Raw genomic sequence first — 21,427 nt, 5'->3', positions numbered from 1 at the left:
AAAAACATACTTTCTGGCCTTGACAGCCCATACATCCAAACAGAAACAACATCAAACTCACTTTGCCACTCGATTTGCCACTCACTTTTTGCCTCTATCTGGGTAATTGCGCAAGTGGGATAGGCATACATTTAGTACTCGGAGGCCATGTCAGTCATAAACTTAGCTTAGCCTGTAGCACTTGCCCTAGCCTCAACGACCTTAAAGGCTCAATTTATGTAACTTAGATACCATTTTATGTAGACATAGCACTCTATAGTGTATACGCATAGTTTCTTAGCTTACGTATGATTCTTGATTACTATTTTTCTTGTATTTGATGTATTACCATGTTTTGTTCTTGCTTACTGTAAATCACTCTGGATTAATTTAAGTCTGCTAAATGCCTAAATTGTAATCTAATTTGAGACCCAAAAGATCATTTAAATCAGGGGTGGGCAACATTGACGATGGAGAGGGCCACTATAGTTCCACACACACTCCAGTGGGTCACACTGCATATTTCTGTCGACAGAAACTGCGACGCGTTTTGAACTAAATACACTACATTGATTGGACTGGATTGGATCTGCATAAAACTTTGTATGCACAAAACATTGTGTGCACACTCCCTAAAACCCAAGGGAAAAACATCTGGCCTGCATTTTTCAATTCTGCCTTTTCGAGCGCCACCTGGAGCCCCATTTATGTGCAACACTTTTTTTTTATATTTTGTATCTGAAACTTTCATGGACTGTGTGAATACACTATGTGAATAGCAAGGCCACTGTTTTTCCATTACAACGACGCACCTTTGTCAATAACAAACGATTTGTATAATGCATGCCAACCATCATGTCATTCATCTTTATAACATTACTAGTAAACATTATTAATATACTGTTACATGTTATATTATTTCTGTTGTCCTGTTATACAACCACCAGATGAATGCAGGCTGCAATGTCCTGCTCGTCCAGAATTCTATCCTCAGAGATGCTATGAGTGATCTGGCTCTGCATTTCCTCAACAAAATGAAGGTTTTGCCAAACAGCACACACACTCCTATCCTCCTGGTGGAAACCTGTGCTCAGTCGGAAGGGCACTTTTTCTAGTTTGATCTGTTGCGGTTTGGTGTAGATCACTGGTTCGGCACCTTTTTCGACCCCCAGTTTGATAATGCATTAGGCCACACAGACTCCCACTACAATGATTTAAATTTAGCTTTTTATCTCTAGGAGCCCAATCTACACTGTAAAAGGAGAACCTGACATCGAGAACCGGTGCATTGGAATAAGCAAGCCATCTTAGAATTACCACTAAAATATAATTTAAGATGAAGACGTCTAGCATTCAATGGAAAAGTCAAGAATGACTGTCACAATCACAAATTGTGTCTACAAGCTGCTGTATGATTGATGTGACACCAGGTGTGACACACAGACGTTCCACTGCCATGTTGATGGGGAGAGAGAGCCCCCTACTGGTTATCTGTGGTCATGAAAGCATAATCTGTGAGCAGAGCACTATACAACATAAACTAGCACTGCATCATGAGAAGTGGTGCTAAGTAATTACTGTACTGTTTTCTTTACTTACTTTACTTGAGTATTTACATTTGATACCTTATACTTTTACTCCACTACATCATCTCAGAGACAAGTATTGTAGACTACTTTTTACTCCACTGCAATTATTTTAAAACTTTAGTTATAAGTAGTGATGGGAGATTAATCATCAAACACATCGGTATATCGGCCGATTCTAGTTGTTTTTTGATTAATCTGCATCGGTCCGATTCTGATTAATGAATCGGTCCGATTGTCTTTACAGATAAAAAAAAAGCCCAAAGTAACAGCTTGAGCCGATCTACAAGCTCACAATATTAAATATCAGATATCTATCTATATAAATGCACCAAGTCTCTGTACGTGTGTAGCCTAATCCACAACTCGAGAACCGTTCGCCCCACCGACTCAAATTCAACACACACGTTCCACACCACCGCAGGGGGTGGAGTGTTCGGTGTCGAGTCGGTCGGACCCACGGTTGTCCATAACCGACACAAAAGGCCTCTGCCCGGGCTCCATATATGGAGCTGGCCTGTTCTGACCTCACAACACTCCATATTTGGGCATGGCTGACACCGAACTCCATAAAAGGGACACAGACATATCTGGGTGCGTGGGGCATGCATTTCCAACTTGCATCATTCCAAGTAGGCCAGTGCCCAACAGGCAACGCCGTTGCCATGCAGTTTGAACCCGGACTCCCCCAGAGTTATAGTTAGTGTTGAAGTGTCCTTGAGCAAGACCCTGAACCCCCAACTGCTCCTGATGTGCAGGTTGGTGCCTTGCATATGGTTTCCGCCACCATCAGTGTGTGAATGTAATGCAATGGTTCCCAGATTGAGGCAACCCAGACTTACCACAAACACTTGATTTATGTTATTGACGATACGTCGTTTCAGTTCAAAATGGTCGAATATATATATGTGTTTCTCAACATGGGGTCTGGGAGTGGGGACCAAATGGACCCTTCAAACTGTATCTCCATATATTTGGTCCTTTCTAATGCTCATTATATTATATCTTAGCTCCATAAATTTGGTCCATTATAAGATGGTTCTCTCTAATGCTCATTATGGCAGAAGTTCTGTCTACTAAACCTGCCTCCCCGTGACATCATCGATGGGGATTCCAAGCTATCATGCTGAAATAGAAGCCCATTTCCTTGCATTAATAAAAAATGACCAAACCTGAGTCCTGAGCCATTAGTGAGGACCAGTTATATGAAGGCAGCTTGATAACGGATGAAGTCAATTCAAAATGGTTGATTTTTACTCAACAAACCTGGTTTTGTTTGTAATGCAATTTCTAAGGCATTCATGGCCTTTCTACTGTGTGTGTGTGTGTGTGTGCGTGCGTGTGTGTTTATTCAATACGTTTTCAAATAATGGTAGTGGTGTGGAATGCAGTGGAGTAGAATAGTAAAAAAATAAATGTTAAAAAAGAAACACTTTTCTCAGGTAAATGCACTTACCGGTATGGTTATACTTTTCACCACAGAGATTAGCATCTATTCTAATTATAGATGTCCTTCTCTCTGTGAAACTGCTTACTGTCGGTATAAAGTGGTCTTGGTGACACGCATAGGAGATGTGGTTTGTCTGTGCAGGCTGCAAAAAAAGAAGGAAAGGAAAGATACTTGGTGCCTTGAAAGGAAAGAATTGGTGCCACTCACAATCTTAAGACATGTATTTCTATAAATTTTGTCATTAAATAAAAAAGAATACATTAATTTCCCTAATGTCTTAACAAGCTTCCAGTCAATGGAAAAAGCCAGGTAAAAGTGGCAGATTCATGGTAGATTGTATATATTGCTCTGGGTAGTCTATCATGAACTATAACCCTCGGGAATGAAATGATAGATGAAATAATTAATCGGTTATATGGTCCCTTTAAAGTTATTTCAATGGGTGCATTAAACATTTTATATTTTAAAATGTTAAGTATAAAATGTAACTTTCCGATGAAATGAAATAATTTCATGCATGGGGAAAAAAAAGAAGAGCAGATGAAGTTTTGGTTATAGTTCCGGCAAGAACAAGCTAATTTCACCCTTGACTATATGAGAAGTTGAAATTTAATGCATTCATCCGTTTCTGTGCATAATAATAAGGCTGCTCTGCTAACTAATAAGAGTGTACAAATGGAATAAAATGAACCCAAGTGGAAGCTTTGCTCCCCACACACTTCAAAAAAATCAAATTTCACAGAAACAAATGACGTTGAAAAAGGAGGACATGATGATAAAGCAGTATAGGGTTGGGTATCATTTTGGCTTAATCCGATATGCGATACCATTGCCAAACACTACTTTAGTGCTTAGTACTCCAAATCCACAAAACACATGTAGTCCAGATATGTATAGCCCCAGGCCCTCTCCAGGATCCCTGCAGCAGTATAGATCTGCATGGTCAGTTGTTCCACGGCCAGAACGGAATCCACATTACTCCTCTTAAAACTGAGGTTCGACAGCTGGACCCTCCTTTCCAGTACCTTGGTGTAAACTTTCCCAGGGAGGCTGAGTAATGTGATACCTCTGTAATTGACACACACCCTCTGATCCCCCTTCTTGAAAAGTGGGACCACCACCCCGGTCTGCCACTCCCTCGGCACTGTCCCAGACTTCCACGCAATGTTGAAAAGACCAAGGCAGCCCCCTCAACACCCAGAGCCTTCAACATTATACACTTCTCTGCCAGGTCATAGTTGACCGGTAACATATTTCACTGGGGGTGGGGGGGGGGGTCAGCATAATATCATGAATGGAGAGGTCGTGCCAAGATTTTAAACTGCCTGCTAGAATGCATGGTATGATTACATCATATAGACACTTGGCACAAACACTGTTCAGGGCCCAGGGGTCTGCCATCAGAATAGTCATACCAGGGGCAGGGGTCACATTGGGAGCCCCCAGGGGCCACAGGTACCCCGTACGCCCTATATAAGCCTGCCTCCCCAGTCCTTTCCTCAGTTCTCCTTTGCTCCTCTCCCACCATGCACCCTTTTCAGCATTTTGGTTAATACATACAACACGCACACACATACATTTCACTCATGCATACACGCACTACACTACTGATTTCCACACCTCATCTGTTTTCTCCTGATTTGACCATTAAATTCCTTATTTTGATTACTTGATACATTTATATTTCATTTGAGTACTGTGTCTCCCCTGTATTTTTGTTGTGTATCTGGCACCCCTAGGTCAGGTATATCATTCACCCTAAAGTACTGTATCTCATTAATGTAAATGTAGAGCTGTGGTTTAATGTGGGTTTAATCTCTGCTGATTAGTAAAGAAGAAAAGAAAGCTAGGATAACATAACATACACAAACACATTAAACCTATATTCATACGAAATGCAATTCAATTGTAACAGAACATCCTAAGTGTATATAGGATTAGGCTATATGGAATCAACATGAAATGAAAGTGAGGAATATTCAATAAATGGTGTACCAGTGATACTCAAACTCAGGCCTGCGGGCCACTTCTGGCACGCCAATCGATCAATTAAAAAAAGATTCTACTATTGCATGAATAATCATCCAGGAAGGCGGAACCATGGAGCGGAATGTCACCGGCACATTAACCCAAAATAGATGGATGCTTTAGCTTTCATATACACTTGACCCTCTCATGCAAATTCAATACCACCATGTTTAACTTTCCAGAAAACAGTGTCAGTGTCGACAATATAAGGCGCCAATGGAAAAACAGAAGTTATCATTAAGTATCATTAATGTTGTCATTTTATCAACCGGGCCCTGGGCTGGCCCCTTGCCATTACAACTTGTCCAAAATGCAGCAGCCAGAGTTTTAACTAGAACTAAGATGAGAGAACATATTACTCCAGTTTTGGCATCACTGCACTGGCTTCCGGTTGTTTTTAGGATTGATTTTAAAATTATTTTACTTGTCTATAAAGCTCTCAATGGTCTCGCACCTTCCTACCTACATGACGCAGAGCTGCCAACCTGCACACATTTTGTGTACCAACCACGCAATTCTAGGCGTATAGACACCTAGAATTGCGTGGTTGGTACACAAAATGTGTGCAGGTTGGCAGCTCTGAGACTGCCTGCCTAAATATGTCCCAAACCGCCCCCTAAGGTCTTCCACTGCTGGCCTGCTCGCTTTGCCTAAAAAATGGCAACTAAAAAATACGGGGAAGCAGCTTTTTGCTTCTACGGGCCGTCGGCATGGAACAAGCTCCCACTGTACCTTCGTCAGGCAGCCTCTGTAGACATTTTTAAAGCTCAGCTCAAGACCCACTTCTACAACATTGCTTTTAATTGATCTTTTATTTATTTAATTTTTTTGTTATTCATGTCCTCACTGTATTGCATTACTGCTTGTTTTTTGTCGTTGCCTTGCTTTTCTTTTATTCTCCATTGTTCTTTAAAGCACTTTGAGCTGCATTTCATGTCATGAAAGGTGCTATACAAATAAAGTTTTATTATTATTATAATTATTATTATAACCAGAGGTTTAGCTATTTGAGTATCGCTACGTAGCCTGTACTCCCACTGTGCATGCACATGTGTTTTGTGTTGTATTGTTGTGTTGGATGAATGTTGTAATAATATGGAAGAAATGTCCCAGGAAGAGTACAGTAGCTGCTGTGACTCACAGTAAGCAAATGGGGATCTAATCAAAATTAAAAAATAAAATACTTTATTTAATCAGTAAAAAAAAAACGCATTGAGACTAAAGTCTCTTTTACAAGTGTGAACTGTAAACACACCATTATACATTGAAACAATGCTATTATTAAAGGGCCATTTGAACACTTTTCAACCTTCCTCTGTATACCTAATATATGTCATTAAAAAATAATCACTATTACTCCATTTATACTATAGTTCAACAAGGAGCATGCCAAAAGTAGTCTAGGCAGTGGAAGTGTTGTGAAGTTGGGAGGCGGTGTTGATGAGGTCACTGGGCAGACGATCTCTGGCCTCCAGCATCCGACCCCTGGCTCTGTTAAAGGCCTCTGAGAGAAGAAGAACATACTGTTATCACCTTTAGGTTCAGAGAGACAAACAAACATAGTACTGTGACGGCCTGGAATCAACTGGCCAGATTGTCTGACAGGCTGTATTACCCGGCTTGAATCAATGCTCAATTCGGATCACAGCTTTCAGTGGTCTGTTAATTAATAACGTACCAAAATAGGCTTTTCGTGAGATTGTACTGAAGGCTGTGATTATACTCAACCACTTAAACCCTATATGGTTGACTGGGGTCCCTCAGGGCTTTATACTAGACTATCTTCTGTTTTTTTCTCTACATAAAATATTTTTGCTGAAAATAGCAGATCTACAAGCTCTCGACTCATCACAATGCGACACGCTGAGACGAGCTTGTAGATCTGCTGTGTTCTGCAAAGGTTTTCCCCTAAATACGGACGCTGGGGTTTAAGTGGTTAAGGTACAGTACTTGCGTAAATATACTTAGTTACTTTCCATCACTGGTTCCTTACCCATGATGTTATAGACAGCTCCTTGTTGGCTGAAGCCTCCTAGCTGGTCCAGAACGGTCTGTCTCCTTCTCTTCAGCGTGCTGGCATCAACAAACGCCCTACAGTGTGTGCGTGCACACACACACACACACACACACACACAGCATGCATTTTTTGTTTTACTTAAGTAACAGTAACAATATCACAATGTAGAAATACTCTTGCAAGTAAAATGAATGTTATGAATGTTACTTGAGTAAAGGTATTGGATAAAAATATACTTAAAACATTATGCAGATTCACTTGCTTCTTTTTTTGTATTCTTCAAAATGTGTCAATATGTACACATTCCGTTCGTATACTCCCAGAGTTATAGACCCATAAGGGTCCATTTGGTTCCTAATATAAATGAGTCGTTCAGCTGAGAAAAGCCCTGGATACCAGGTTGAGAACCAGTGCTCCGGGCCACATTAATGTCGATAGTATGGTCGTGTGTTGGCTACCACTCACCTGGCATGCTGGATACAGTACAGAGTAAATGTCACACTGCCTGTGCTTTGAGTACGAAAACCAAAACGACTCAGCCTGTCTCCCTAGAAGAACACAAACACACGCACACTTGCATTTAAAAAAACAACAACCCCAATTCCACTGCAGCACTCCAGTAACTGTGTATACTGATAAGATAGGGATATGTACACAAGTATTCTTATCTGAATAGGAACAGGTGCAATGTGGTCCAAGTAGGGGGAAAAAGCTATTGCTTATGTAAAAAAATGTCAAAATGTCGGATATACAATAATGGCTATATATATGCAATAATGGCTATACAATAATGGATGTACAAATATTGTGTACATTAAAGTACTGGCATATTGCTGTGTCAGGCTAGTACACAATATGTAGTTATTAATGTAGCACAATATCTATGTTATGCAACAGTCACAAAAAGGTTAGTGGAAATGAGCCTACCTTAAAGGTACCAGGTACTCGGACGTAGCTGTGGTCCTCCAGCTCAGGAGAACCTCCAATGAAGAAGCGTCTCAGCTCCGATACCGTCCCTCCTATAGGTCTCCATGTCTGGCACGTCACTGTGTGGTTGCCTGAGGAGCAGCCAAGTACGCACGCCACACACGTACACCACAACACGCCAAGTGTGTGAAATGCACACCAAGAGAGAGCATGTCTTGACTTTAAAATAAATAAATAAATAAAAAACATATATATTCTCACTAATATGTATAAGTGTCCAGTGAAGAAAAGTAACCGCTCAAATGCAAACGTGTGCAGCATACAGTGTTTTAAAGTGTACTGTAGAGTGTAGACCAGAACACAGACCCCTCTCTCTGGTAAGCTCCTATATGATGGGAGAGACAGAGCTGGGTGACAAGTTGACAACCCTGCACAATGTTGCTACACAACCATCCGTTGTGTATAGCAACAAGTCACCCTCTATCCAATGGCAGTACACGCAAAATTCGACCATGTCCATGACCATGTCAAATTATTTAAACCAAGTCTACAGGCTCACCTCTTGCCAGGCTGTTAAAGAAACCTGTGGATGGTAACGCTTTTTTCCCCGAGCATAACGGCCAGTTGCTTTGCTTGATGGAGGACTCGGAGCCAGCAGCAATGTGAGAAAAGGAGGGCATGTCATCTCCCATCATTTTGAGAAACCTTTTCCACTCAAAGCAGTTACTTTGGAGCCTCCCAAGAGTGGCAGCGGGCTAACTTTAACCACTTTAAGCCCTATTTTATACTGTCTCATGGCTCATAGTTGTGTGGTGAAAATAGCCGATCAATATGCTTGCTGTGATTGATTGAAAGTTGTATTCACAGTTTGTAGAATGGGTGTACAGTTCAAGAGAAAGCACAGGTCAATACAAAAACAGCTACTGCGAGGATATAACCAGGAAAAGCACTAAGACTTGTTTACATCAGTATCCTCTTACCCATTTTGGTGTTAGCATTATGTTATGCTTTAGCTATTGAAAAATAGCAGATCTACAAGCTCATCTACGAGCTTGTAGGTCTGCTATTTTTTTTTTGTATCGAAGAACGACTGACATAGAAACATAGCTTTTTCAGAAAACTGTCAGGATGTAGAAGACATTTTTAGAATCTGATCTCAGGTCAGAATGGGTTATGGCTATTTTCGACACACGAGACCATCGTACAACGTGGTTAATCAGACTGATGTTTGATGTGTGTTATGTACCGGGTGTTTCAGGGAAGACCAGGTATCCGTAGCCCTCCAAGCGGCAGCGCTGCCAGGAGTCCACAGAAAGAACCTTGAAATACAACACGGGCCACTGAGGAAGACACTCTGTGGCCACCAGGACATTGTGTCAGTGCAAATATATATGCTACACAAATTATACTATACAGACTACAGTATTGGGTCTAAAACGTTTTCATTTCAAGGGTCCCATAACTCGGGAGAGTTTTAGTTAAATATGAATTTAATATTGTCATTATTATTCACCGCGATGCACCGACCTAACCGAGACCAATTCTGGTACTTGCTAATGCAGCCCATGTTTATAATGCTTTATAAACGAAACATACTTCTAATGAAATTACAAAATGATATATCTTATGTCAATATCATGTTAAAAACAAGTCCTCCTTCGAGCCGGAATTGAACCAGCGACCTAAGGATGTCCATTATTCAGCTACAGTCCTCCGCTCTACCAGCTGAGCTATCGAAGGGGTGAAACAAAAACGAGCTGCTCTACATTGTTTACTGTTTACTGACTTCGACAATGCAAGGCCTTGCCGTTGGTTAGCTATGTGCCAGTAGTGAGAATAACTGAAAGGGATGTCACAATGGTTTGTGACATTCTTTGTTCCTGTGAAATAACAATTTCATAGGTCATTGGTCTTTTACAATATCATGCTTCAGTCCTCTGTTGTGCCGGAAGTGATCCAGTAATGTATGTTTTTTGTTTTTTTACTACAGTCCTCCGCTCTGCCAGATGAGCTATCGAAGTGTTGATAAAACTACCTTGTGTGGCCGTGAGCAATTTGGAATACGGGAAAGCCAAAACAGCTCACCATTTGCTATATATTCCAGAGGTAACTGTTCTTTTACAATGTTAGACTTAAAATCTGTCTTCCTTCGAGACGGAATTGAACCAGGGTCTTAAGGATGTCTGTTATTCATCTACAGTCCGCCTGAGGTATAGAAGGCTTGAAAGACGGTTATTACTGAGCTCCACATGATGGCAGAATTGGACAATTGAAGGACTGCAGAAATGATGTGTCATGTCGGTCTTGCCATTAGCAATGTGCCAGTAGTGAGATTAACTGACAGGAAAAGTTAGTATGTCAGAAAGGTCACAATTTGTGACATTCTTTGTCCTTGTGAAATAACAATTTTACATGTGATTGTTCTTTCACAATAACATGTTTAAAACATGTCCTCCTTCGAGCCGGAATTGAACCAGATGTCTATTACTCTACAGTCCTCCGCTCTAGCACTCTAGCAGCTGAGCAATCGAAGGGTTGATATAAGATTTTGACTGATACATTCTTGACTGAGCACTACATGATGGCAGACTCATTAAAGATGCAAGGCCTGCAGCAATGAACTATCGTGTGTGTGGATGTGTGAGCTAGTGTATGTGCCACTACCTGCTGTATTAGGAATAAATTAAAGCCAATTGATCTCACCATTTTCTTTATCTTCCATGGGTCATTGTTCTTTCACAATATTGTTTCAAATTAAATCAAGCCCTCCTTTGAGCCGGAATTGAACCAGCAAACTAAGGATGTTTGTTATTGTTTATTGTTGCTACAGTCCTCCGCTCTACTGTCTGAGATATCAAAGGGTATAGTTTGTTGCTCTATATTGTTTTAATGAGCACCACATGATAGCAAGGCCTGTAGCAATGGACTATCTTGTGTGGCCGTGACACTAAACAAATCACTAAAACGAATCACTGAAAAACAATTGAGCTGAGCAGTTGCTTCAGACCCTACATTGAGAGGCAGTGTTAATAAACCACTTATAGCTCCAGAAACATTATGAACTGACCTTCACTTTCATTTTCTTTTCTGTGGAACGCCTCAAAACTGAAGGGGAAACTGAAGTGGGCTATGTCATCCTGTAGGAACACAAAGCAAATGGGCATCAACCACGTAACGCCTTGTTTCCACTGAACTCTGTGCGGAATTCCATTTGATATACAAAATATTCATATGCGTTTACGGATAAATCAGAATGATCCTTTTTAATTAATGTTAAGTGCATTTGAGTACCTTGAAAAGCTCTCTGTAAATACAAATGTTAAATTAACACAGTTGAACTGAATTGGAAAAAAAAAATAGCGTTGCCTTCTTGTTTCCTGGTCCACAATGCACACTGAGATATGTATGTACAAAAAAGGTTCACATTTTTTAACGCACTCGAGGCAAATTCCGTATGGGTGAAGGAGTGGTTTCGCAAAATAACAGCTTGTGGAGGTTCTCATTGGAACTGAATTACGGATATCACATGGAACTCAGTGGAAACGAGGTGTTCACCATATACATAAAAATAGCCTATCCACAAGCAATAACCTATTGTAGATAAGCTATTTTCGGATTATCTTTGTATCTTCTACTTACTTTGCCAGAGCACTTGGTGCGACATGTCTGTGTAACGCCCGAGAGCGACTGGAACGGCAAGCTGGACCAATCTGAAGCAGTGCAGAGGTTCATCATATACATGTCAGTGAACTGCAGACAACATGACATTGTCAACATGCAACTATTAACAAACATTCCATAACGACATGTACTGTAGCTTACTGTTGGGTAACTCCATAAAGAAATGGATATATAAGTTGTCATATTCGAAGCCCTTGGCTGAGACTGGTAAGAGAGAAAGAGATACATAGAGTAAATGTAAACAGCATAAATGTTATAACGTATGTTAGGAATTAATCAATGTATGTGGTCCATCGGTTGGTCCAAAAGAAAACGAACAAAACATCAACAAAATAATTCCTCAAGGTTTTATTCCACAACTCACCTATCTCTCCATTCACCAGAAGACGTAGAACACCAGGGGGAGGCTACAAGGAGGACAAAATACTTCATAACAAAGCAAAAGAGGTAACATAAATACTAGGTGTAACCTTTGTCCGCATAATACAACTGAATACTACGATGCTGTAATTAAAACCACTTAAACACGCATTTCCAAAAATGAACCGAAACCTTTCAAACTTTTTTGTATTGTTTTTCAGTCTACAAGCTCACAAAATTGAGAACTTCTAAGATCTGCTAGGATTGAATAAGATCTGAATGTTTTCACCTATGACGACATTCCAACAATGGATGCCAGGGTTAAAGCGGTATGGGAATGATAGTGTAAAATACCACTGATCATTCTGACGATGTTTAAAAATGTAATTTGTTTGTGTATGATATACTGTATGTGTTGGACATTACATACAAGGTACAACACAAAGGTTTATGAAACCACTTTACCATTTCAAACTCCTGCCCAACGAGGCTGTTAAGATATTCTTTGTGCCGCACATACAGCTGTGAACAGGAAAAAACGTGTTAAAACTCCAGGGATGCCTACAATAATGGTAAAGCACACCATCTTGTGTAATACTGCTTAAATACATTAAGAATTAGAACTCAAGTCAGTGTGCTCACCGCACAGGCAAAAGTCAAATTCATGTATGAATTTCTGAAAGGAGGGGGGGGGGTCTTCTTTTCTTTGTATAATGACGATACCTTTCAGAAAAAGGGAATGAAAATGGAAGCCAGAGCACTCACGTCTTTGTAAATGTGATGTTCCCTCTGCTTCTCCTCTACGTTCATGGCTGTTGACACATTCTCCACAGTGAGGCGCCATACCTCTTTCTTCTCCCCCTCTGTCTCAATCCTACACCACAGACAAGCTACTGGTCAGGCAATACAATGTAGTGATGCCTAGATTACGTATAAATATGTCATTATGAAAGTATAAATTAGGAATGAATTTACTCCTATGAGTAAATATAAATGAGCCAATACATGGTGAAATAATTAATTTTCCAAAAGACTAATTAATTTACTGGTATTTTTCACAAAAGGATGTTTCCTATGACTTTTCGCTTTTTCCATTTCATGGCAACACTTCATTTCTTAAAATCATGTTCCATTTCAACATGATGCTTCTCATGGAGGTGCAGTGGTCTGACCAACATTTGATTCACACCATTTTCAAATGATTCTGCCCATTAAATAATTTACAATATCTGACTGACAGTCCCATATATTGACTATAATGTCCAAATCGATAGTCTACCCATACTGAAAGAATGCTTATTAGTTTCCGTGATAATTCCGCCACTTTAGCAGTTTTGGCAGTTCTGACTTCTGAGCTATCGTTCTTCACGAAATTTGGCAATGTGGTCAAGGGCCACATTCTGACCTCTGACCTTTAGATCTCTGATGAGGAAATTGTTGTGATTTGCGGGATACGTATAGCTGCTTGCAGCTATATTTATACTTGTATCCATGCTGAGCGTAAATGACAGGCACATGAATTGGGAAATGGTGTGGATAGGCATGCTGAACCCCTCATAGTGCCTCATATTAGTGCAATCATCAGACCAGGTAGGACGAATACAGAAGTCTCTTTGCACTCTTCTTTGAATTCTCTGTTTTCACAGTCAACTTTCCTATTTAGACTTTTACCTTTTATCTAGTGTTAAAAACAAAACAAAACAAATGTGTTTCACATTCCTTGGCTTAAACGATACACTTCTCTCTGAAGACACCTTGAACAATATCACGATATTGGTATAATAGCGATATGTTGCTCTGCCCTATGTCACAGCATTTGTAACTTTGATGAAGTGGCAAGAGTTGTTGACTTGCCGGTAGGGATCTTTGTCTTTATTGAAGTCCGGTTTGATGATGACCACTCCGTTTCCATCCGCTCGTATGGTTACCAGCAAACACTCACTCTCCTTCTGGCCCAGTCTGACAAAACACATGCACATCATCAGAACCAGCAATGGACCTCATTATCATCTATCACAACCTTTGAATTCTGCTAATGAATATAATCCTAGAAATCTACTACTGTACAACATCTCAGTGGATGTTTGGTCATGTTAACATAGCCTTACTGACTTTGTAGGGGGATTCAGGTCTGCCATGATGTGCATGGTTTGCATGGCACTGTTGACAACATGGCTCCGCTTCACAAACTCCTCTGTAGGTTCCCAGTTAATCATCTTAGATTTGGGGACGCTGGAATCCCTGGAACATGCAGCACATCACCGAGATGAACAAGCTGAGACCTTACACTCATCCCATCTTTGGAACACAGCTCCTCAATACATTAAGTCAGTGGTTCCCAACCTTTTCTGGGTTGTGGCCCACCCATCAGACCACTTAACACTGCAGCCGCATGTCTATTAGGTGGTCTGATGGATGCGTTTTCATTTGCAGAGCCAATCAATTGTGTTCTGGCTTGGATCAATGGAACTAACATAGTATACTTGAAGTTCCTATTTATCGGTATCACAATGACAACACGTTTGTCAAATGCTTATATATTTTTACAATATATTATTATCATTATAATCTTAATATTTTGCCAATGATTTGGAGGCTCACTTGCAATATCATCACGACCTACAGGTTGGGAATCACTGCATTAAGGACAACAGGGAGCATTCATAAGAGTTACTGTGCTGGTAGGTGCTGAGATGGCCAGAGTGTTGTCCTTTTTATCAAGTACGGGTGCATTTGGTTCTATTTGTATTTGGAATTACAGACACGTTGAGAACCAGGCAGAGAACCTACACAGTGCGTCTGTCTGCCTGCCTCCTGTGTCTGATGCTGGCCATCCTCTCAGCCAGGAACGTGGGCGTGAACTTGGCTGTGGTCACCAAATTCTGGGTGAGCTGCGTTCAGGATGGGGAAAAAAACAACAGCTTGTCAAACAAACAATGGAGGAAGTTCTTGTTATGGCTGCATATCGGGGCTGTCGGGCATAAACCGCTTATCTCCATATTTTAACTGATTGAGTTTTTCCATAAAGTAACGCCCTACTTGACCTGATCTCGTAGAAATAAATATTTCGGACATTCCACCCAACAGACGATATGTACGGTTCTGTATATCGCCCAGCCCTGGTTGTTGCTACGATGAAACGCTGTTCTCCTACCAGCTGGTTGAATGGGAGACAGTTGGTGTACGGGTCATGGTCAGTGTAGGTGAAGATCCTGTGGTTCCTTCTGCCCCTGTTCCTGTTCAGGGCCTTGATGTCTGCGTGGTACTGTTTCTCCAGAGGAGTCTGACACACTGCCTCGCTCTGATACACATCCATCTCATACTACATACATACACAGAGAGAGAGAGAATGAGAGATCTTAAATTATAGCATCATCAAGATTTGCCAGTCTCTTTCAATGAAAATAGAACAGTGCTCCTCAACTTTCATATAGGAAAGCGTGATCGAATCGTTACCTGGTGAAACGAATTGAATAGTGAGGGCAGTGCCAATGCACACTTCTACTATCTACTCTAGAATGCATTCTACGTTGTGGTCAAGTAAAAAAACAAGCCTAAGTAACAAAAGCATGAAAACAAATGCTGACAGTAATGTAAGTCTGCATGGTCTGCAATGTAAGTCTGCAGGTGCAACAGGCTACGGTGGAGTCTGAAGGGGTGATTGAGGTGGGGACCTTCCCTGGAACCCCCTCAAGGACCCTTGTAGTTGTACCTGACTGAAGAGTTTCTCCTGCCAGCCCACCACCAGCTCCTCTTCATTGTCACCTGGTGGAAAAACAGACAAGCATCAGCGTCACTGTAGTACACACACAAACTGCTGCAACAATTATTCTATCGATTATTTTTTCGATGAATCGAATAGCTAGGAATCGTACCGGGTAGTTTAAATCACGTTTTTTATATATAAACAAAATGCATTAACCACTTATTTTATACTACTAAAATTGTGAAAATAACCGATGAACTATCTCACAATGCGTTGCATGGCGTCACGTTGTGAGCTTGTCTATTTTAATATTATTGTATTATAATATATAATAATAATGAGAAATGACACCCAAAATATGGATTGATTATTAAATATTAAATATTGACTATCGATACTTTATTCTAACTATTGCAGCCCTAATCTGAAAAAAATAAGCATTAAAGATAACAGAATAACAGAAATTCTGTCAATTTGCGTATGGTACCTGCTGGGGCTTGTTGGTTGAGCGTGTCCAGTTCAATGGCTGGTCTGTCCTGCTGGGACAGGACCTGGTGTTGAAGGTGTTGGGACAGAGCTGCTGTCGAGGTAATCCTCTCTATACGCACTCTGAGAGAGCAACACACAAACACACATTTTATCACGTTATGCTTTATAAATACATAAGAGAAGCAGCTGTATGTGTTTCCATACACTCACTTACAGCAACAGACTGTGCACTTACTATATCTATGATCTATTTAGTGGTGATTCTGCAAAATATGCATTAGACATTCACTATCCAGAATACCATTATATACTGCATTTATTTATTTCATTGAATATCTGTCTCGAGATATTATCCATAGACATGCCCATTGGTATTTTACCATTTCCCCCATACAATGATGAGAATCAATCTAGGCTGAGACTGAGTGTGACCGAGTGTTGTTTATATGGTTTCTATAGCAACCCCGCAGCCACAGTACGTTACCCTATTAGAGCTATGGACCAGAGCTACCCTAAACCCCAACCAACTGACTGTTCTAACATGACTTACTTGATCCTCATGTTTTTGACATGGTCCCTGGAGCGGTACACAGCCTCTCCTGTGTCCGTGTTCCATCCATCTGTCATGTCTGGGTCAATCTGACGATTATGTCTTACACACAGGACATAAGAACCAGTTTAATTAACGTTGTTACCTAACGTCCAGTCTGCTTAATAATGTCAACAGAAGACAGAACATATCTAGGTATCGATGCAGGAACAACACAAAGTAAAAAACAGACGATGTTTTAAGAATGTACCCAATAGATTAGATCACAATCCATAAAGGTTTAAATCGTTTATACCGCTTCTGTGATTAGCCAGCTAGCTGCTAATAACAAATAACAATAGCACTTCCGCTTCCGGATTTCAAAATAAAACACTACCAAAAACTGCACAAGCAGGCTATTTCGTAATTTTACCTTTTAAAAGCTCCAAAGCGCCAACTCGCTGCTCGGACCTATATTATTCACACACATTCATTCCGTTTTAAGATGTGAGGACTATTATTACCATATTATTACGCAATACGCACACGCAGCTTCCTAATTCCTCCCTGCGATATCGTGTGCCTTTAATAATTAGAGGCAAAACATTACCACATGCTACGTCGCTAAGCAACAGTCCAAAAACAAAAGTAGTTCTATTCTATGCTGACTTGGCTCTAGCTGAATTTGTTTACCATACTTTTGGTAAACACACGTTGGTAGATTAACAGGTATTGTACTAAGAAGCAGTATTCATTCATAATGTTCACACTTTGAAACTAAAGTTCTATACAAGCAGTTCATCAACCACATAGGCTACTTTACATTAGCTTTTTTCAGGTGTCAACATGGCTGGGACAGTTCTATGTGAACCGTATGAGCTGTACAACATTCTTAATCAGTACACCCACTTCCCCAAGCTGGCACAGCTCAACTACGTCTGTTTAATTGGTGAGTGAATGAGATTCTGTCAATTCAATATGCATATAAATATTTAACCACCCCATCTCTCTAGTTTGATAGGTCGGTGTGATGTCAGTGATGATGGCACAGCTTTGATGGCATGTTTAAGTTAAGTGTAATAACTGTTCGTCTGTTCCTCAGATGCCCGTCAAAAGCAACATTACAATGACAGTCATATCATCACAGCTAAAAATGCTAAAAGGGTATGATAACTCTTGATCTTCCCATCCAGCCAATGGCATGCACAGATATATGCAGGTATTTAGCACAGTGACACAACTGATCAACGTCTCTGTTTAAATCACCATTTTCCAGGATTCTGAAGGAGCTTTCATGATACCACAGACAGTGGAGGTTGATAGCATGCAGTACATAGTGGTCTATGACAGCAACACAACATGTCTCCAAGGGTTAGGTAAGGTTTTTGGTCTTATGCCTGGGTTTAACCACTGCACTATACCAACTAAGTTCTGCTTATATTTTGATGTATTATTGAAGACCAAATTTGTTGAAAAATAAGATTGTGGCAATGACAAATGAATGAGGCAATGATAATGTTTCATAAATGTTTTGAATGAATTGCGGACGACCTGTTGAAAGGCATAACAGGCATAACACTAACTTAGTAAGTGTCTTACTAATCTTATACTGTAGGTGAAGCCATTGAATGTGCTGATGTCCTGGCAAAATCCAGCTTCTGTCCTGTCTATATAATGAAAGGAGGTTATCGGAAGTTCTCAGCACTGTATCCTTTCTTCAGAACAACAAAAACCATGTACACCATCAGGGTAATGTACTTGCTCCTGATGCCACCTGTTCTGTGTTCAATTTGTGGGGGGGGATCAATGCCTGTGCTTTTGATACCCCCCACCCCTTTGCTAAAGGAAAGTACGTTCATTTACTCAAGTACTATAATTTTCTACAATTTTGAGGTCCATTTACTTTACTGGAGTTCCGGTATTTCCAATTTTCTGTACTTTTAAGACTCCACTACATCTCAGAGGCAAATATTATATATTTCACTCCACACAATTATTTGAAAACTTTAGTTACTTTGTAGATTTTGTATTATCTCGTGCCTATATGTCTATGCACATGCACTTTTTATGACGCATAGCACTTTAACACCTTCACTTTAATGGTTATGTGCGCCGTTGTACTTTGGTATCTGCTATGTGAACTGTTTGTTTATTTGTACTGTTTCATTGTTTAATGTACTGTCTATGCTGCAACCCAATTTGCCCTTCGGGGACACTAAATAAACTTGAACCTTGAACCTTGATTATTACAAAAAAATCCATTAACCAATTCAGCCCGTACATTTTGGCCATTTGAAAATAGTCGATCTAGTAAGCTCACAATGTGTCATGATGTGGCGCATTGTGGTTTCATAGATCTGATATTTTCAAATGATTTTTAGAGACATTTGAAAAATTGTGAAATGGGACATTCTGCATAATGAGTACTTTCAACTTTTGTACTTAATACATTTTGACACCAATACATTTGTACTTTTACTCAAGTACATTTTAATCCCGGACTTTTAGAACAGAGTACCGGTACTTCTACATTGCAGTATTTTATACTTTTACTTAAATAAGAAATTATGGAAATACTTTTTCCACCACCGTGCCTGCCTCTGATGGGGATATGTTTTATCTCTGCTTTGGTCAATTAAAAACATATTTCCTTTTTGGAAATGTAGACTGTCTGATATGTTTGATATTTATGTTTTTAAAATCTGAAAGTTTTCAACATTTCTAAAAACATATTTTTGCTATTTGTTGTACGAAGAAGTATTTAGGGCAAGTGGTTAACAAATGGAACCCTGGTAGGATTCACCATTTACATTTACTGGGCCATTAGTGAGTTATTTTGATTGGACACTGCTTGTAAGCTGTGGTTGTTGAACATTCATTAGGAGCTGGAAGATCTCAAGCCGTATCCAGTGGAGATCTTAGCAGGCCTGCTGTTTATGGGGGACTCCAAACAAGCAACCGATCACCACATCCTTGAGCACCTGAAAATTACCACAATGGTTAATATCTCCCAGAGCAACATTCTTGAGTAAGGCATGCCTTGATATTTGAAATGCATAAAGAATATGATGCATTTTGTGGCAATATTATTTGATTATTTCATCTTTCGTATATGGCTACAGTAAAACATATATAATTAATTTTTAGGTTTGAACAGGGGAATCATGCCATTCTTAACATACACATCACAGATTCAGTGATGGCTGATATATACACAAGTTTGGAGAGGATATGCACTTTTATTGGTAATTAGTCCCCAACATGCTAAAATATATTATTACTTAGACTAGTTAATACTGTGTGTTTTACTGTTTATATAATGTTGTACAGTACCATTCTGTTTCTACAAACGCCCGCATTCATTGGTAACCCTCTCTTCTGTCTCTTACCCATCTTTAGGTTCACGTTTAAATGTTGGGTATCCTGTCTTGATATGTTCCACTCACGGCATAAGTCGCTGTAGTACTGCAACCATCGCCTTCCTCATGCATCACCTGAAATACACGCTGGAGGCAAGGGCTGGTCATTTGTCTTCCCAGTCCATTGGCCTTGTGATTAGTGGTTCACAAACCGTTTAGCTCGGGGACCCAAACTATAGTTAATCTACAAGCTCACAACACAACACATTGCAAGCTTGTAGATCTGCTATTTTCACGACTTCTTAAACATCTTTGAGGGGCGCTCCAATGCTTGGCTCTTGAAGATTATGTCATATGGCAGCCAAGTCTATAGCACTTATGACGTAAATCGTTTGCCAGCCAAGTCTATGGACTTTGAGGATATTAGAATGTTTGTTTAGAGCACTTATGATGTAATATATTTGCCAGCCAAGTCTATGGACTTTGAGGATATTACAATGTTTTGTAGAGCAGTTTAGAGAGCACTTAATGCCAGAGCACTTGTCTATGGACTTTATTTTTTGGCACTAAATGACGACGTAAGACGTCATGTGGCCGATATAAATACAGTGGATGTCCCGTCACTCACTTCACAAGTGAACACAAACATTGAAGAAGAAGATCAGGAGTCAGGACGCAAATTCTGATTGTCCGGAATGAGATGATGTATGATGATGTACGTGTACGATGATAAGAGTGCCCCTCACTTCACACCCGTGTGATTTTCGTTTTTATTCCATGCATTTAACATTTTCAATCACTGTGTCTCACTGACACAACACCATATGTCTAGTTGGCGAAATGTGTGACCAATCTGCTATGCTTACCAATAGCTTTCATCATAAAAGTGTCTACTATTTTTCAGGAGGCTTGGGAGTATGTCCTTAAACGTAAAACCAACATGAGGCCCAATAGAGGATTTGTGCAACAGCTGTCAGACTGGGAGCTTCACACTACAGGAAAGCGACTGGCTGATATTTCGGAACCAAACTTTTGAGAAAGACATTTACAGCATCGTAAAAATAACAAATTGTATTTGTTTCTAAGTGAAGGACCACAATTGATTGTTTTGTGATAATAATAATAATAAAAATAAAATAAATCATATATTTGTTGTTTCTGCTAATATATAAACCCATTCCAGTAAATTTGCATATCAGAGAGGAGAGCATTGCATCAACCCTCGTCTCCATCAACCCGAAAGCCATTCAAATACGGTATGTCTATGTTCTTTTAAATATTATATTTGCATAACCTCGAGTATTTTTGTAACATTC

At 40.0% G+C, this 21,427-nt stretch overlaps 2 protein-coding genes across 4 annotated transcripts; one reads left to right on the top strand and one right to left on the bottom strand.

Moving 5' to 3' along the window:
* Window positions 1-6,412: 6,412 nt before the first annotated feature.
* On the bottom strand, window positions 6,413-17,074 carry mks1 (MKS transition zone complex subunit 1). Of its 3 annotated transcripts, XM_083783799.1 has the most exons (19): window positions 17,024-17,061; window positions 16,774-16,875; window positions 16,222-16,343; window positions 15,741-15,793; window positions 15,183-15,350; window positions 14,819-14,919; window positions 14,141-14,269; window positions 13,883-13,987; window positions 12,794-12,902; window positions 12,494-12,550; window positions 12,033-12,075; window positions 11,810-11,872; window positions 11,627-11,697; window positions 11,055-11,124; window positions 9,234-9,341; window positions 7,988-8,118; window positions 7,526-7,608; window positions 7,037-7,134; window positions 6,413-6,547 (listed from the first exon to the last, which is right to left on the bottom strand). In XM_083783799.1, exons 2-19 carry the CDS (start codon window positions 16,848-16,850, stop codon window positions 6,444-6,446), a joined length of 1,692 nt encoding a protein of 563 aa, XP_083639925.1. In that variant the 5' UTR covers window positions 16,851-16,875; window positions 17,024-17,061; the 3' UTR covers window positions 6,413-6,443. The 3 variants fall into 3 exon arrangements, with proteins under 3 accessions (XP_083639925.1, XP_083639926.1, XP_083639927.1); XM_083783800.1 differs by having other exon boundaries at window positions 11,061-11,124; window positions 16,774-17,074; XM_083783801.1 differs by lacking the exon at window positions 9,234-9,341 and having other exon boundaries at window positions 16,774-17,074.
* A 524-nt stretch (window positions 17,075-17,598) lies between these two features.
* On the top strand, window positions 17,599-21,147 carry styxl1 (serine/threonine/tyrosine interacting-like 1; the record flags this gene model as incomplete). Its single annotated transcript, XM_083793983.1, has 8 exons — window positions 17,599-17,701; window positions 17,855-17,916; window positions 18,029-18,128; window positions 18,368-18,501; window positions 19,635-19,780; window positions 19,900-19,997; window positions 20,152-20,264; window positions 21,016-21,147. 8 exons carry the CDS (start codon window positions 17,599-17,601, stop codon window positions 21,145-21,147), a joined length of 888 nt encoding a protein of 295 aa, XP_083650109.1.
* Window positions 21,148-21,427: the final 280 nt, after the last annotated feature.

Source organism: Protomyctophum parallelum, assembly GCF_964188405.1.
Source record: "Protomyctophum parallelum genome assembly, chromosome: 1".
In the NCBI taxonomy this organism is placed as follows: Eukaryota; Metazoa; Chordata; class Actinopteri; order Myctophiformes; family Myctophidae; genus Protomyctophum; species Protomyctophum parallelum.
This window is presented reverse-complemented; position numbering and strand designations above follow the sequence as displayed.

Bases quoted from the DNA above. Each gene is read 5' to 3' on its own strand.
- mks1 (XM_083783799.1), bottom strand. From the start codon at position 16,850: ATGACAGATGGATGGAACACGGACACAGGAGAGGCTGTGTACCGCTCC. The intron at 15,794-16,221 runs GTACCATACGCA...TTTTTCCACCAG, and splicing joins CAACCAACAAGCCCCAGCAG to GTGACAATGAAGAGGAGCTG. The intron at 12,076-12,493 runs GTAAAGTGGTTT...TCCTCCTTGTAG, and splicing joins TTGGGCAGGAGTTTGAAATG to CCTCCCCCTGGTGTTCTACG.